General features: G+C 32.5%; 2 protein-coding genes across 3 annotated transcripts in view; one reads left to right on the forward strand and one right to left on the reverse strand.

The window, feature by feature from the left end:
- The window catches only part of LOC122631200 (protein O-mannosyl-transferase TMTC1-like), a 147104-nt gene that overhangs the window by 113439 nt on the left and 16605 nt on the right, over positions 1-17060 (forward strand). For both annotated transcript variants that reach the window (XM_043816593.1, XM_043816594.1), the window contains exons 8-10: positions 10129-10250; positions 10509-10673; positions 11083-11196. In XM_043816593.1, the coding sequence (XP_043672528.1) occupies positions 10129-10250; positions 10509-10673; positions 11083-11196 (401 nt within the window). The remainder of the gene's footprint in view (positions 1-10128; positions 10251-10508; positions 10674-11082; positions 11197-17060) is intronic.
- Positions 1539-9744, reverse strand: LOC122631199 (extracellular matrix-binding protein ebh-like). Its single transcript, XM_043816592.1, has 4 exons — positions 9369-9744; positions 9035-9266; positions 2831-8922; positions 1539-2569 (listed from the first exon to the last, which is right to left on the reverse strand). The coding sequence occupies exons 1-4, from the start codon at positions 9693-9695 to the stop codon at positions 2351-2353; spliced, it is 6870 nt and encodes a 2289-aa protein (XP_043672527.1). The 5' UTR covers positions 9696-9744; the 3' UTR covers positions 1539-2350.

A 17060-nucleotide genomic window follows, 5' to 3' on the forward strand; every position in this document is an offset into this window, starting at 1 on the left:
TCATAAATATCCTACATGCATTTTCGTTGCATTATATTTCTATGTCATAAAAGCTCTTTTGTGGAAAGTTCGATCTTTACCTGAATTTTTACAAAATCTCGATGAACACTGTAATCCAGAGTATATAGACACTTAACAAAGTTGCTGGATTTTCGACGTCAGATGCGACTGCATTCGAACGACATCGAGCGAAGTGGTTGCTAGTTACGGCCTCTAAAAGTTGTTTCACATCGAAATGTTTCCTTCGAAACGATCTTGCGGCCCTGTCGCTCGTATTTCAGCCAACGACGGACCGTATAGCGGTCGATGATGAAGTCGCACCAATTTCGAAAGTCGTAACACAAGAATCTATAGCTTACCGGATTATATGTTCGCGTCGTATACTCGAAAATTTATTTAAATCTTCGAAACTTATATTTTCCTCTCAAACTTAACTCTTTCATTTATGCATTATTTTTTAACCATCGCATCGTTCGTTATCGATCTTAGAATACGTTTGATGATAAAAATATAATCACGTAATCGTCCATTATGGTTTGTCATTCTCGTAAAGATCATGAATCTTGGAGAAACAAACTTAAATGGAGTCAAGTGTTCGACGTGATGAACTCTTTAAAGAGTACGACTCTGTGATGGCCACTTTTCTTGAAGAAGAGCATAGTTGCGGCTTTAATGTCCATCTTTCTACGAAGCACGAATGAGATCCGCGGTTGAAGTCACGGTAAGAACTCCAGGCGAGCTATCTTTTTTCTTTTTTTTTTTTTGAAAGAGGTCATATTTTTACTTTACTCCGCGTTGAGAGTTAGAAACTTGTGTAGGCAGGTGCTTGTAGAAGATAGATATTTTTACGAGAATAGCTTCTTATCATTTTTACGAAACAAGTCGATCATGAATTTATAATGATTTTAAAGCTAAAGCTTCTATATCGTTTTGAACAGTTTACGTAGATGTTTTAATGAAAGAAAATATATGGATTTTGTTTTCTTTGATGCGATATATTTTGAATGATGTAAAGAGTTATGTGGTCGGTTTAGCAAGCTTTGCTATGTATTGATTTTTCAAACCGCGATAAATTACAGGAATGGCTAACAAGCCAAGCGTTACCAGCTCCAATGTACATATCTATAGTTCATACCGTATTCAGAGAAGCGATCATTCCGAAGGTAGAATCATGCTTCGACGAATCAGCGTTTTAATGTAAACCACAGGCTAAACTTCCGGCTACGCTTGTGTTATCGACAAGGTTAAAGTCAAACATGAATTAACATTAATGGGTTAACATGTGTGGTTATTGGGTTAATCACGATATCATACAAGGATGCTTGATCGATATTAGTTTGGTATCTAACGGATGAATTACTTAAAGGCTCTCTTATATCTTCTTCCTTTTGCAAGGTATTGTAGACCGTATTTATGATTAATATTTTCTCTATTTTAACAAGGTCCTTTAAACATTTCAATGTATCAAATAGTTGTATTTTTATCTATTTTCATATTTGTCCTTTTATTCATTAAAATACACAAATCATGTAATGATTAAATCTATGCCGCTTTGTTTTCACTCAAATTTTACATTGCGATATTTCGACCTAATAAGTTCTCGTGGAAATAAATATGTAGGTTTATAAATGATAACAGATTATTTTTTTATTTTATATTTTTTTTTACGTTTTTAAGATTTTATATTTTTTACGTTTTGTTGCAAAATTCGTATGAATAGCTCGTTTATTTCTCTCATTTATTTTATTGTCTTCATTCACTCTTTTACTTTCTTTGATAAATAATCATAATTGGATATATATATAATTGTATTTAATAATATTATAATTAGTAACAAACGTTATAAAAATAACAGATTTTTAAATAATTAAACTGTTAATTTATTACGACGACTAGCTTTGTGTTCGTTATAATCGTATAATCACAAAGGATTCAGTAAAAAAGTTCACATATCTAAACATATTTACTGTGATAACGTTAACGGGTACGATTTTTAATTTACATTTTTTAATTTATATTTATTCGTTGATACTATATGTGTTATATCGTTTACTTAAGTATTCTCTATAAATTATATGGAAAGTACATACATTAATTGATTGTTTTGCATATTTTCACAAGTTATAGTGAATAATTAATGCTCATTTATTACATTACATAAAAATGTTTTGATTCGAACAAATGATTCATTTGCAAATAAAATTACTGGTAGAATACTATATTAAAACGAAATGATAATTTTTTTATTATTTGCGAAATGAAATGACATTTCTTTATGAAATGAAAAATCTGTCTTTGTAAAAAATAATTGTAAAAAGTTACTAACATTGCATAGGATGTCTCATAGTTTTTATACTTGTGGTTTGGCATACTTTGTGTAAATTATTTCCCATTGTTTAATTAACTTATTTACTTGTTCAAACACACTTACGGGAATCACTCTATATGTAACTATAGGAGTTAGCGAATCTTTAATGTACGTAACACCAATCGTATTTTGTTGATCGTATGGTTTTTTTAGTACAATAAGGTCAACATCGTCCATTTCTTCTATTTTTTCCTTAGAATCCTATAATATAATAAACTTCTTATATTTGATGAATAAATTTTAAAGACTTAAAAAGATCTATCTTATATACAATGAATAAAAAAATCATGAAATTAATTAACATCGTACCAACATGTCATACATAATATACATATCACATTATTAACACATCATACAGAAAAATATTAATAACTATTATTTCGTATATGTATATCTATGTATAACAAAATATAAAATTATATTTTCATTTTACTATATATAACATAAACTCATAAAACATACCTTCGTTTTATCGTCAGTAGTAATGGGAATATCTAATTTATCAATTGTATATTTTCTATCATTAGAATTTCCAAGTTTCCAATAATTCAACTCTGTATTATTGTGTCGCTCATTCTTATTACTTTCAAGAGCATTAACATTTATCGATCTCCATCTTATAAGCCAATTTATAAGATTATTGGATGTTTTATTCAGATTGCTAATTATATCTTCTTCTTTCGAAGAAATGATTGCAAAATTGTCACTTTCATTGTCAATTGTATCATCGTTATCTGTCATTGAATCATTTGCGTTAATATTGTCTTCGTTCTTATATTTCCACTTTATTTGTTTATCTATGTCATTACTCGTTGAAACAGAATTTGATTCAGCATCAATTGATTTAGTTGCCTCAATAGCAGCTTTCAAATTAGTATTATCCATTAGATTCTTATTATCAGTTTTTCGATTGAATTGTTTATTTTCATCTTCACTCACCGAATCCATTTCTGCTTCTGTAATAGCTAATGTTGACGTTTTTGTATTTTCCAATGATTTTTTACTTATTTCTGTATCTTTTAAAATGTCATTGTATTTAGTCTGACTATCTTTAATTCTTATCGAAGGATCAACTTTAGCTTCTGTAGCGGTTGGTATATTTGCAATCGCAAGTTCATTATTATACGAGTTATTGTCTCCAACTTTTTTATTTAGTGATTTATTCTGATCTTCTATTACAGAGTCAGCTTTTGTTTGAGCTGTAGTCGATACTGTTATTTTCTCATGAGATACTAAATCTTGATGACTTTGTACGTTTGTCTCTTTGATTTTCCATTCGGAGGGCTTAGTGTCTTCTTTACTAAAAGCATCGACATCTCCTTTATTGATGGTATATGCAATTGCCTTAGTAAATGCCATCGCATCGATATTATCTTTGGCATTGTTGTCTTTACTATTCCGATCGGATGGTTTGTCTCGTTCTTCTTTCAAAGTACTGTTTTTTAATTCTAAGCTTTGAAGCTTTTCCTTGTTTTCATTTATAGAATCAGTTTCAATTTTGGTGACACTTGATATAGATCTGTCTGCAATTCCATCAGATGATTTTTCCTTATTTTCACGAACAGAAGTAGCTTTCGTTGCAACTGTGGCTAATGCAGCTATCCTCGAATTAGATCTGAAATCTTTACGAACCAATGCTCCCTTGTCATTGATGTTATATTCGGCTAATGTATTCTCATCTTTGTTTTCTAAATCAATTTTTGCGGTATTAATAGTTGACGGGAATGTTTCAGAAATTGATTCAAAAGTTTTCTGGCCAAATATTTTTCTATTATCATTATTTGTCATTAGAGTAATTCCAGTTTCAGTTTCTTCATCAGTTCTAGCAGATGTAGCTTTTTCAGTAGTTGATGTAATACCAACTCTAAGTCTTAAATTCTTGTTTCTATTATCCAATATCCTTGGATTCTCATAACTTGCAGTAACATCAGCAGTTTCACCATTAGTTCGAGCAAACGCAGCACTTTCTAAATTTAAGATATCATCGTTTTCACTATTTGAAGTATCGTCTTCATCGTTAAACGTTAATAGTTGTTTGCTATTTGCAGTAGCTGCTGCAGCATCAGCAGTAGCTCTAGTAGATTGAGTTGCTTCATTTGGTAATAAAACATCATCTTTGATACTCGGATCTTTGTTTTCATTGGCCGACCACCATTGCTGCTGGTCATCTGTCATAATTGTTACGGCATCTGTCTTAGCTCCTGCAGAAACAGTTGTTTTATTATTCACGGAAATATTGTTTTTAATATTCAAATTTTTATTTTTGTCTTCGAACTTCTTCTGCTTTATTTCACTTTCAGTAGTTACTACAGCTATGCCATGAGCTTCTGCAGATTCTGTTGCTTTATTATTTGATGTAACATCGTTTTTAACACTTGGATCGTTACTTTCGTTGTCCAATTTTGATTGTAACTTATTACGTGCAATAATTAATGTGGCATTGGCATTGCTTACGGCAGATGTAGCTGATTGATTATTTATGATAAGATTATCTTTTACAATTAGAGATTTGCTATTGATATCCCATTGGTTATTATTATTTTTCAAAACGGCTGCGATATCAGTAATAGTCTGAGCAGACGTTATTGCTTTATTATTTGTTGTAATATTTTCTTTTTCATTAACATTTTTATTTTTGTCGTTTAATAACTTTTTGTTATCATCGGTAGTTGCATTAGCTGTAACATTTATTCTAGAAGGCGGATCCCTTTCATTAGCTGCTAAATAGTCGTATTTATCACTCGAAATTTCATCAGCGCGGTCCAACTCCCATATCTTTTTGTTACTTACAGTAGATTCTGCGGCATTAGCATTAGTTTTCGTAGACGAAATTGTTACACCGTTTGAAGAACCATCTTCTTTTATTTGAGCGTTTTGTTTATTGTCCCATACTGATTGCACATTTTCATCTTTAATAATCGTCTGAGAATTGGCATTAGCCTCAGTAGACGCAGTTGCTGTACTATTTGATATAATACTTTCTTTTTCATTTAGATTTTCATTTTTGTTGTTCAATTTTAATAAGTTTGTATTACTACCGGTAGAATTAGCTTTAACATCAGCTCCTAAAGACGAATCTGTTTTATTTGTTGTTAAATAGCCGTATTTATCACTCGAAACTTCATCTGCACGTTCCCATTCCCGTGATTGGTTGTTACTTGTACTAACTTCTGCAGCATTAACATTAGCTTTCGTAGATAAAAGTGTTTCATCCCTCGATGCATCATCGTTTCTTACGATTTGGGCACTTTTTTTATTGTCCCATTTCCATTTCTGATTTTTGTTTTCAATAGTTGCTTGAAAATTAGTACCAGTCTCAGCAGTTGCAGTTGCTTCACTATTTGATGTAACATTTCTTTTTTCACTCGAATTTTCATTCTTATCATTTAACTTTAATAACTTTTTGTTAGTATCGGTAGCTACATCAATTATAACATCTGTTCCTGAAGTCAGTTCCGTTTCATTAGCTATTAAATTATCATATTTATCACTCGAAACTTCATCAGCGCTGTCCCACTTCCATATTTTTTTGTTACTTACAGTAGATTCTGCAGCATTAGCATTAGCTTTCGCAGACGAAATTGTTACATTCTTTGAAGAACCATTTTCCTTTACAGTTTGAGTATTTTCTTTATTATACCATTGCCTTTGTTGCTTGTCATCTTCTATAACTGATTGAAAATTACCACTAACTCCAACAGTCGCAATTGCTTCATTATTTGATGCAACAACTTTTTGACCATCTAAAATTTTGTTTTCATTGTTCCATATTCTGCGTTGTATTTCATTTTCCGAAACAGCCGTAGCTATATTATCAGTCGCGGTAAGTGCTGCTGTTTCATTATTTAATAAAACATTATTTTTTACACTTAGATCTTTGAGTACATTATCCCATTTCCATTTCTGCTTGTCTTCTTCGATAATTGTGCCATTAGTCGTAGTTACTTTATTATTTGACGTTAAATTGTGTTTTTCTTTTTCGTTAGACGTCCATGAAAGCTTTTTATCGGTTGTACCTTCTTCAGCATTATAAGTATCTTCGACAATTGCAGTTCTTTCATTATTTGATATATCATAATTTTTCATATTCGCGACCCTGCTGTTTTCTATCCAATTCCATTGTTTTCCTTCACTTTGAGTAGCTGTCATAAATTTATTATTACTTGTAGCAGATGCAGCTGCTTTGCTATTACCTGCTGCAAATGCGGCTGTTTTAGTATTTAATATAACATCATCTTTCGTACTTTTAATTTTCTCGTCACTGTTCCAATCCCATTGCCTGTTTTTATTATGAGTAGCTCCTGCGACATTAGTATTAATTTCAGCAGACGTAGTTGCTTTATTTTCTGATTTAACGTTGTTTTTAATTATCAGATCTTTATCCGTGTCGTTCCATTTCCACTGCTCTTTTTCCCTTTTAGTAGTGATCGCAACTTCAACATTACCAGCAACAGATGCAGCTGATTGACTATTTAAACTTTGAACTTTTTCATTGTTGTTCCATTGCTCTTTATCATTGTTATTAACTGTTGCAGCTTCAGCATCTGTTTTAATAGACTCTAACACTTTATTAATTTGTACGTTATCCTTGACTCTCTTGTTCGGTAGTTTTTCTGTTTTCTCTGTTAAAACGGCAGCTGGTTGTACAGCTGAGGTCTTTGCATTTGATTCCAAATTAGACCATTTGTCGTCTCGTTCTCTTGTAACTTTTGGTTCGTTTGCCCAGTTTGATGCATCTTCTGTAGCTGCATTATTTCTAGCATTAAGATTGACAGACGTTACTTTAGCGAATTTTAAAGAATCGTCTTTATCATCAAGACTTTCATATTTGACGATCCATTCCGACGGTACTTGAATTTCATAAATATTTGAATTTTCCACCGGATAAGTTACACCAACACCGGAATTAACTGTTTCAGATAATATTCCTTTTTCAACTATTGCAGGATTATTTTTATTATTTAATACATTTTTTTGAGTCACTGTTTTTCTTAGTTGTTCATTCTTGTCTCCTCTTGAAACTCTGGTTTCTTTATTGACGGTAGTATCAGCTTTTATTTCATTTTTCGGCAAACCATCGGTTTGATTACTGGACACATTATTTTTCATGCTGTTTTGAGATGATTCATGCTTGCTTTCACTAGATGCACCTGATACAGGATATACAGTGACAGGTGCAGCTACTTTACCATTTGATATAGTAGTATTTTCATCGTTGATGATTGCATTTTTGATATTCCACTTTGTCAACTTTTGGTTGTCTTCATTAATTGTGACATTTCCAGCATGAGCTTTAGTAAATGCAGTTGACTTAGCAGCAATTGCTATATTATTATTGTCACTCACAATGGTGTCATCGAGAGCCCAGGTTGATAGTTTTCGTTTTTCTCCACTGACGAAAGGTTTTACTTCAGTTGCAGTAGATATTACTTGTTTAGATTTAAAAGTAGCATCATCTGTAGTACTTCTGCTTATACCATCGTTGTTCATCTGTACTATCGTCTGTATACTCTTTAATGGCTTATATTCATCTTCACGAACTATTCCAGTTCTAGAATTAGCTTCAGCATGATTTTCAGTAGATGAAGCTATCTTAGAAAATAATATGTCATCATTTTTATCACTCATCATTTTATATTTAACAATCCAGTCTGATGGTATATAAATGTCTTTACTATCAGAAACAACGTCTAGATTAGCTGCCCTAGACGTAGTTGTCTTAGAAATTGAGTTAGCATTGGATATAGCATTATTATTATCCTTCGTCGTCTTGTCAATTGAATCCAATTCTGGTGGTATAAGAATAGCTTCACCAACAACACTATCATCCTGCCACATTCTAGAAGATTTCTTAAGATCTTTACTAAATTCATATTCTTCGTCATTTAGCCATTTCAAATTTAAGTTTTTATAATCAGATTCGATGTATGTTTTAATAGGTACTGAATTATCAGGTTTTTTGTCTAATGGTGTTTCAGTCGATGTTGTTTTTATGGTTGCAATTGGTCCATATTTTGGTGAAGTATTAGAAGATTCCGAATAATGAAAATAAGATCCTGCACTATTATCAAGCCATTTGCTAAATTCACCATCCGGAACGTTTATTTGAAATTCATTGAATTTCTCTGCTTCTGCGTTTGCTTTTTGAATGATTTTTGTAAAAGCAAGATCAGTATTTAAAGATTCAATCGATGGTTGTTCATTTTTTATTCTGATAGCATTTATTCTATTAGAATTTACCAGACAATCCTTACTATCTTTATTAAGAGTGTTACATAATGGAATGTGTGTTTCTCTTTTATTTCGTAGCACGTTATCTGGTATTTCAGTGTATAATTGTCTTCGTTTAGCTTCAAATTCATCGTTATCACTTTTATCAGAATATTCATTATTTTCTGATTTACTATTCCGTCGATTTTCATTCGCTGTAATTTGCGGAATTATTGAATGAAGCATTTCTTCGTCGATTTTTCTTATCTTCTTTTCATTTTTGAAATTGAATGTACTTTTTAAGCTTTTATCTAATTTAGTTGTATCTTCTTCTTCGTTGTCAACTGTAAAATGGATTTATATTTTTACATTCTATAATAATTGACTTTATCAATTAATTATATCATTTTTAATATGTTATCGTGCGTGCTTGAACTTTATTTATTAAATTCTTACCCTTTTCTTGTCTCTGATAGAATTTGTCTTTAAATACATCATCAACTTGATTCGATTTGAATTGATCCAATTCTCCAAATTTCAATAAACCTTTCTTACTAGTGAATAGCTGAATGACTTTAAAAAATGACTGTATTATGTCATCTATAAGTTTGTTTCCAAATCCATTTAAGAATATATTATTAAGATTTACATCTTTGTTGTTTCTTTTATCTAAGAAGAAGTCGAAACCCTAACGATAAATTGAATCTTAATTACATAACTTGGCAAGTAATATACAAGAGTTTTATTAAAGCATAGAATTGTTGTATATTTCGATACTTTTGAAAGATACCTTTCGAAATTGAGGAAATAGAGATCTTTTGTGAAGCTCGCTTCTTGTAGCATCGGGTTCAAGTTCGTCTTCATCGGGAATGACCGTTTCTATATCAGGAATTTTTCTCTGCCTTTCCTGGTTATTGAAATTACTTATTTCATTCTTTATCAAATTAACTTCTCTGAACGATGGAGTAGCGGAAACGATTCCCCAGGGAATCAATAATATCGCCAGAATCTTCATTCTGAGTGAAACTTCTAAAATGCTGTGTGTTTTCACTAAATCGTCGATTATATACCGTTTCAAGCAATTGTAAAAACAATGCGCTGTTCGACTATATATCATGAGTAAATCATTAAATATTATTTTAATCACAAAGAGCTTCGTTTCATCATTTGATTTTTATTTATTTCCAAGAAATACTTTTAAATCGGATACAATGCCCTCTTTAAAAAAAAAAAAAACAATATTATAATAAATGCTCAAAGTAAATAAATCGTACATATATAAAAATGATTGAAATAAAATAGGACTTACATTTTCTTTTGGAAAATATAATCCAAAAAAATCAAGCTTACATAAATGTTAATAATAATGTTTATTCTTTACATTTGTGATCTGATCTTGTATTAATAATTTAGAATACTTAACGCTAATAAAATTTATTTACGCAAAATTGTTACAATTGTATATTATAAAAGTTGATATTATTTTATTAATACATACATATTATTTTTCAATAAATAGTAATGTATAGCAATACATCTTTGATTTTCAGCAACAAAGGCACCCGCCCCTTATTCTTGGTTGGATGTTCCTGGTGCTACCGTTCCTACCTGCGTCTAATCTTTTCTTAACTGTCGGATTCGTCGTTGCGGAGCGCGTACTGTACATGCCAAGGTAATACTGAAGCTTTAATATCAATTGGAACCAGACATTTGTATATAAAGGTGTCTGCCATTCGTTTATATAAAATCGTAAAGTTATTACACTTGTTGTTCCATTTGTACATGTTATTAAATAATAATTACACAGTATTAATTGTATTATGTTAATAATTAATATAAAATTTTTTAATTATGAAAAAATAAATGTTATATACTATAAAATTATATGTCTAATTCAACCCTTGATCGATATTTGTTTGATATTTTCTAGCGTTGGATGGACCTTATTAGTTGTGTATGGTATTCAAGTGACTTGGACAGCTCTACCACGACGAAGAAGTTTTATTACAGCTGGAGTGGTCTTACTTCTCATTTTAGGGTGCTACAGAACCTTTCTTCGAAACAATGATTGGACGTCTCGAGAGACTTTACTTAGGTACGCTTTATACCGTTATGTAAAGTCAATTTATATATCATACATTCATCTCTTATGATAATCTGTATGATCATTCATTTAATTTTTGGAAAGAACACTTCAGAATAAAAAGTAAATTTTGATTTCTGACTCTGTTGCATTTTATGATAATACAAAAATATCTAAACTTAAGGGTAAAGGTAATCGTATAGTTCGAGACAAGAATGCTGGCTGAGAGCCAGGTTACACACGTTTACACACAACATGTAGACTATATGTGAGATGACTTCGTGGCATCGCTTAGTAGTGATTGGGTCATGCAAGGCGAACGCAAAACATAACTAACATAGATACGGAATGACGAGGGTGGTTAGGTTGTGTCGAGGTCGAGAGGTTGTGTCTTGTCTGACCTCGGATCGTCTTGTTGCAGAGCTGGTTTGCGGTCTCTGCCTCACAATGCCAAGATGCATTACAACTTCGCCAACTTCCTAAGAGATACGTCACAACCGAACCGTGCAATTCTCCATTACCAGTTGGCCCTCTGGTAAGTAAGAAAACGTCATCTCACTTTTATGAAGGAACTCAGGAACAAAAAGTAAACGTTCTTGTGATTTCAGCTATTTTCAACAATAAGATTCTTTATCCTTCTTTTCGAAATATTCGACGAGTCTTTTCCACAGTTCAATAACATATTTATGTATAAAAATCGATTTAATTTACATAACTAATCTTCTGACTATTTAAAAAATAAAAGAGAATGCATAAAAAGTATTTAATTTCTAATGATCATTTTTTTACTTTTTCTTTCGCACATAGTCGGACTCATTATCAATGAAATATTTATACAATAACAAGTTCGTTTTAATTGTTAAAAGTACAAGATATAAATAATATTATAATAATAAAACATTAATCTGGCGACATACATATTTACGTAGAACATATAAATCTTAATTATCCGACAGTAAGAACATACTTCTTTGTTTTTTTGTTTGTTCTTTGTATCGATAACCAGTAAAATAACTCCTATAGATGATACAGCTGCAGAAAAGTACAGCTATTTTTTCAAGAACATTTTACGCATCGTATTAGGTGAAACGTCGATAATTGTATAAATCCATTTCATCGCATGTCAGATTTAAAAGAATTTAGTCATTTTGTTGATTTTATTAGAAATTACAAGATATATTATATGTGTAATTATCATTTTATATACATCTCTTGACAGAAAAGTATCACATGTGAAATACTCCAAATATGACGAATAGCATATAAATATTACTTTATGGTAATATAATATATAATTATAAATTAAAGTCTGTCCTTTCTTTAATTTAACTCCTTTCTCAATGTCAAGTCTTTCTTCAGTATCAAAAAAGTCGTAAAATAAGTGCCGAAATGTTAGAGTATTTCTCTTAATATTTTAAAAAATTCGGCAAAGCTCCGAAGTTTGTTCCGAAACATTGTCGACAGTATATTTTAAAAAATAAAATGTATATTTCACAAAAATGAAACGAATTGAAACAAATATAACATTATTAGTAATGCGTGGATCCTCCTTTATTTTCAATCATTTGTTTTCTTTTAATGAATTAAACAATCGACGAATATACTCTTGTGGTAATTTATTTTGGATGTATCACTAAGAAACTAATGATAGCACACATGTATTATCTTTTTGTCCAAGCGTGTATCCTCGTCGTAATGTGAAAACAAGTATTATAAATTATATACTAGAATGATCGCCGGTAATATGTCATTTATATTTTAATTGGGGCAAATGAAGCAGATTGTAAATTGTACATCGAGAATAAACAATTATTTTCATTCGTTGTTCTAAGGCCCTAGGGTCCGAGAGTCTGAGTAGAAAGTAATATGATTTTTCCTTAACAAGTTCGAGAAACGGAAAAATAAAAAAGTGAAACGATGTGCAGTAACATTTGCATTATTATTCGTTTTCTCATTGTCTCTTCGTTTGGCTTCTTTCCAGACAACGTGTCGTTGAAAAGGGTAACTCTGGAAAACTATTTCTCCTTTGCAATTCCATTCGTTCGAGCTCGCGAGAAGATATTGTATATTAATTCGACCGTGAATTTACCGTTTACAGACATATTAAAAGCACCATCCAATTAAATAATTCGTGCATGGCGACGCAACAAGGGTTTCACGTTCGAATCGTGCACCCTTTTTTTTCAACTCTGCGCACCCTTTTCCTTCGTCTTGCACGCGTCTACACATACAAACTCATACCATAGATTTTGGTATTACGTGCCAGCTGAAGCGAAACGAAAACCTTTACAAAAACACTCAATGCATTATCGGTCCGTAAAATCGAGTGTTTTGCCGTCTGCTTCGTACGGAAAGCATTCGGTATTATGCGTTCCCTCGGAGAAAAAATCTCACGAAAAGGTTGTATTGACACGACGATAATAACGAAAGAGGGTGCGTCATCAGATGAGATTTTTTTTTCTCACTTCACTTCTTCCGCTAATTGAGACGAACAAAAGTATCATTGTTTATACTACTAAAGTAAAAAAAGGATAGGAACAGCGATGTAATATTAATTTACGAACGTATAAAATAATGTAAACCTGCTTGACTTAATATATTCTTTTAATAGTAAGTCTGGAATATAACACAAGAAAATAAAAAAAAATTGTTTAATTGGAATGATAGATTTCGCTAAATATTTTAAGAGGCTTCGATGAAAATACTTTAAATTAGAATAGAATTTCACTAGAGAGAATATTAGATTTTAATTCTACAATGTTATTTCCTTAACGTGAAAATCGATTTAAAACCATTCGAATCTTATTCTAAGAGTTCTCTAGTTAATGGACTAACGCATTCATGGTATAATTACCATTATTCGAAAGAACTAATTTGCGAATTTTTTGCAATTATATAATACCTTATTTCGGGAAAGTAAAAAAGGAAAAGAAATTGTTTACGTAACACAGTATAATGATACCTATAGATCATCGTATATTTTGTTTTACTTATCCATTTTCTCGACGTCAAGAGATCGGAACTAGCTCGAAGATCCTTGAGTGACTATTAATAAGAGGTTTCAGAGGGTAGAAAGCTATAACGACTCATGGATATCGCATTCTCATCATCACCAGTTAATTATTTTGGATGAGCTTTCGCAGCCCATCGTTTGTGTTACCTACTACCCCCACGGTGGACCATGTCAGTGTATGTGTATGTATAGGTATGTAATGAGAAAGGATAGACGAATATATATAGAGAGGGAAAAGGAGGGTAAAAGGAGAAAAGGGGGTGCAACTGCGAAGGGAACTTGACGCTTTTGTACGAGCTACCGTTGGTAGCTTAAAGTGGAGGGAGGGTATACGATCTACCGTTGGTTCGACCTCTCCGCACTCGCAACCACTCTTACCACTACTCACCATCACCACTTCAGCAGACCCCTAGTGCATAGTCAGACCAGGGTGGTAGTAAACAAACAAAAGTGCATTAATTAGCCGCAGCTCGGTTGCGTACGAGGAGGTGTGGGAAGCACTCGTTCTCTGTTTCGGTTTTCAAATCCACCCATCTCTCTCTTTACCTTCCCACCCTTTTCCAATCTCTCTATTTCACACCCCCACTACTGTCTCTTCTCTTTTTCTATCACTTCGAGGCCAACGTGTATCTGTGTACTATACAAATCCTTTTCTTTTCTTTACATTTCAATTATTCTCTGAATTAAGTAATTTTCGATAATAAGTTTTTCGATTCGAATAAGTTATTGTAAAATGATCTTAGAAAGTTGTTTAACAAATCTTCGACGATTGACATTAAAGCGAACCATTCACAAAAGTGATCAATTGTCAAGAAAAAACAAATATATATGTATATGATTGTAATTAAATTCTATTTTCAAAAGAGATATGATAAGACGGTGCGTGATCGAAGAATGAAGAAAGCGCTTAAATCCAATTAATGGCTCGAAGTACGATGCAATCGACTGTGCAGAGTTAGCCGTCGCGAATGACACGAGAGATGGCGCGAGTCCCCGTGGCCTTTCGCCAATCAGCTTTGTCATAATACCACAATATTTGTCCACGAAAATGCAATCAGTCTGGCAAACACATCGGGAAAGTGGACAAGCGTTGGAAAAAAGGGAGATTAATAGATAGAGATAGATCGAGAACGAAAATGAAAAAGAGAGAGAGTGTGTGTGTGAGAAAGAAAGATAGATAGAGAAAGAGGGAGAAAGAGGGAGAAAGAGGGAGGGAGAGGAATGGGGAAGAACGAAAGGTTTGCCAGTAGTAGAATCGATGGAGATGGAAGGATAGAGAAGGAAGAAGAGGGGAGAGAAACGGAAGGGGATGGTAAACGAGGAGAGTAGCGGCAGCTGCAGCTGCAGTCGATGCAACCGACGATGGGCGTCGGCAGGCAGATGAAAATTGCATTTCGTCGTCACACAAACGAGTATGTGCGCACACACAGACGCAATCTCTCTCTCTCTCTCTCTCTCTCTCTCTCTCTCTCTCTCTCTCTCTCTCTCTCTTCCACGTACACTTTAACCCAATCCACTTCCTCTCACTCGTAGGTTTCATTTCCTAGGCTGAACTCACTAGCCACTGCACGCTAGTATTGCTTTTGTTCTTTTTTGGAGTCTTTTCTTCGTTCCTAGCTAACCACATCACCATCAATGTGGGTTCGTCAACACAGTCTTGTCTCGTCGACGAGTATCGACTTTGAAAAATCGGACTACCCAACTAACTAGCAATTTCCTTCTAATTGTAAGCACTTTTTATACGTTTTTTCAACGTATGGCATTCTTCTACCATAGAATTTTGTTGGAATTAGCATTCATGTAGGCAACTTGATATCGTTGATTATTCTTTAACGTGTTGTAATCACGATTCAAACTTTTTTAAGATTATCGCGTTTTTCGTACCGGTAATTATCTCATCGTGAAATTCTTTCTTAGAAAAACGCAGATGTTAGAAAGCTTTTTCTTGAGTCTTCAGTTCTCTACCAAGAAAATTATTTGTAACATGGACGTTGGTCTATTTAGTAGATACAAGAAATTTGGAAATGATACTCTATGCAGACGAGTAGTAATTGAGCATTGCTAAAAGATTATGGAGTTTTCTATTTCTTTTTCTCTTTAAGATAATTCATTTTTGTAAAGTTTTCATTGTACTATCGTAAAGTACTTATTGCTTTAATGCTTGGGAGAAATAGCTGAAGGTGTCCTAAGTATAGTAAAGAGATGGATGAAAAAAGCACGAAGGAGTCGGCGTGTAATGGGCAAAAAGACCGAATGAGAAAGAAAGAGAAATGAGATGAAAGAAACGTAGTTTCTAGCAGTAGAAATCAGGAAAAGGCGAGACTTTTCTGTTTACTTTTCATTCACCAGGAAAAGCGGTGCGTTTCTTCGAAGCACATTCTGCCTGTCAGTATTTTCTTCCATTTTTCTGCTCTTCCTTTCTCTCCTATTTCTCTCTTTTTCTCTTTCTCTATATATATCTTTTTCTCTGTTTCTTTATCTATCTGTTTATATATCTTGTACATTGAATTACGTCACAGTTAGTTCCACCTATTTCTTTCATCATGTTCTTGTTTCTCATTTTTTTCCGACGTCGGAATGTTAAAGCTTGTCTGATATCTTGTACTTTTATCGCATTTTTTACGTCATCTTATTGCACTTTAAACTTGTCCAGGTTTCTATCCTTTGTTCTTTCCCTTCCTACAGTGTTTAATATTTAAATATTTAAAACACAATCTTTTTTTCTTTTACGCTACGTTACTGTCGATATGAAGAAGAAGAATATAGATCAACCATCGGAGTTTTATAGATTACCTATTATATAGGTGTGTTTACGATAATGCATCATGTCAGCATGGTTTCACGTCACTGTGCTTTTATTATTATTCCATGTTTCACACAAGATCGCAAGCTGTATAAAGTCAATACCTATCAATCGTAATGACAGACCTTGTATATCGAACGTGAGTACATTACCATCTTTTATCTGATTCATAAAACGGATTTGCGAAAGAAGGATTATTATCAACATGCAAAACAATTGAACTACGCATTCAAAATCGTTCCATTGATAAAATTATTACATCGCACTTTCCCAGGATATCCTTTGATCACGTAATTGCTTTGGACGCACATAAATTTCACGAATGAATCATCTGAATGCATTCTTGCGCGATGGTAACACCGTGGCACCATTATTTCATTATTTATCGACAATTCTATAAACGCTATGATTCTGAGTTATTTTCGTAATTCGATAACGTAATCGCATATGTTGAATATATGATGTAATGTAACATGATTCGAAATGCCAAACAACAGAAATGAATAATATAGTCATACGTTGATCTAAATTGAATTGCTTAGCTATTATATATTGTTGTCTTAAATAATATTCTAATACTGTA

The sequence above is a fragment of the Vespula pensylvanica genome, chromosome 8 (genome assembly GCF_014466175.1).
Source record: "Vespula pensylvanica isolate Volc-1 chromosome 8, ASM1446617v1, whole genome shotgun sequence".
In the NCBI taxonomy this organism is placed as follows: Eukaryota; Metazoa; Arthropoda; class Insecta; order Hymenoptera; family Vespidae; genus Vespula; species Vespula pensylvanica.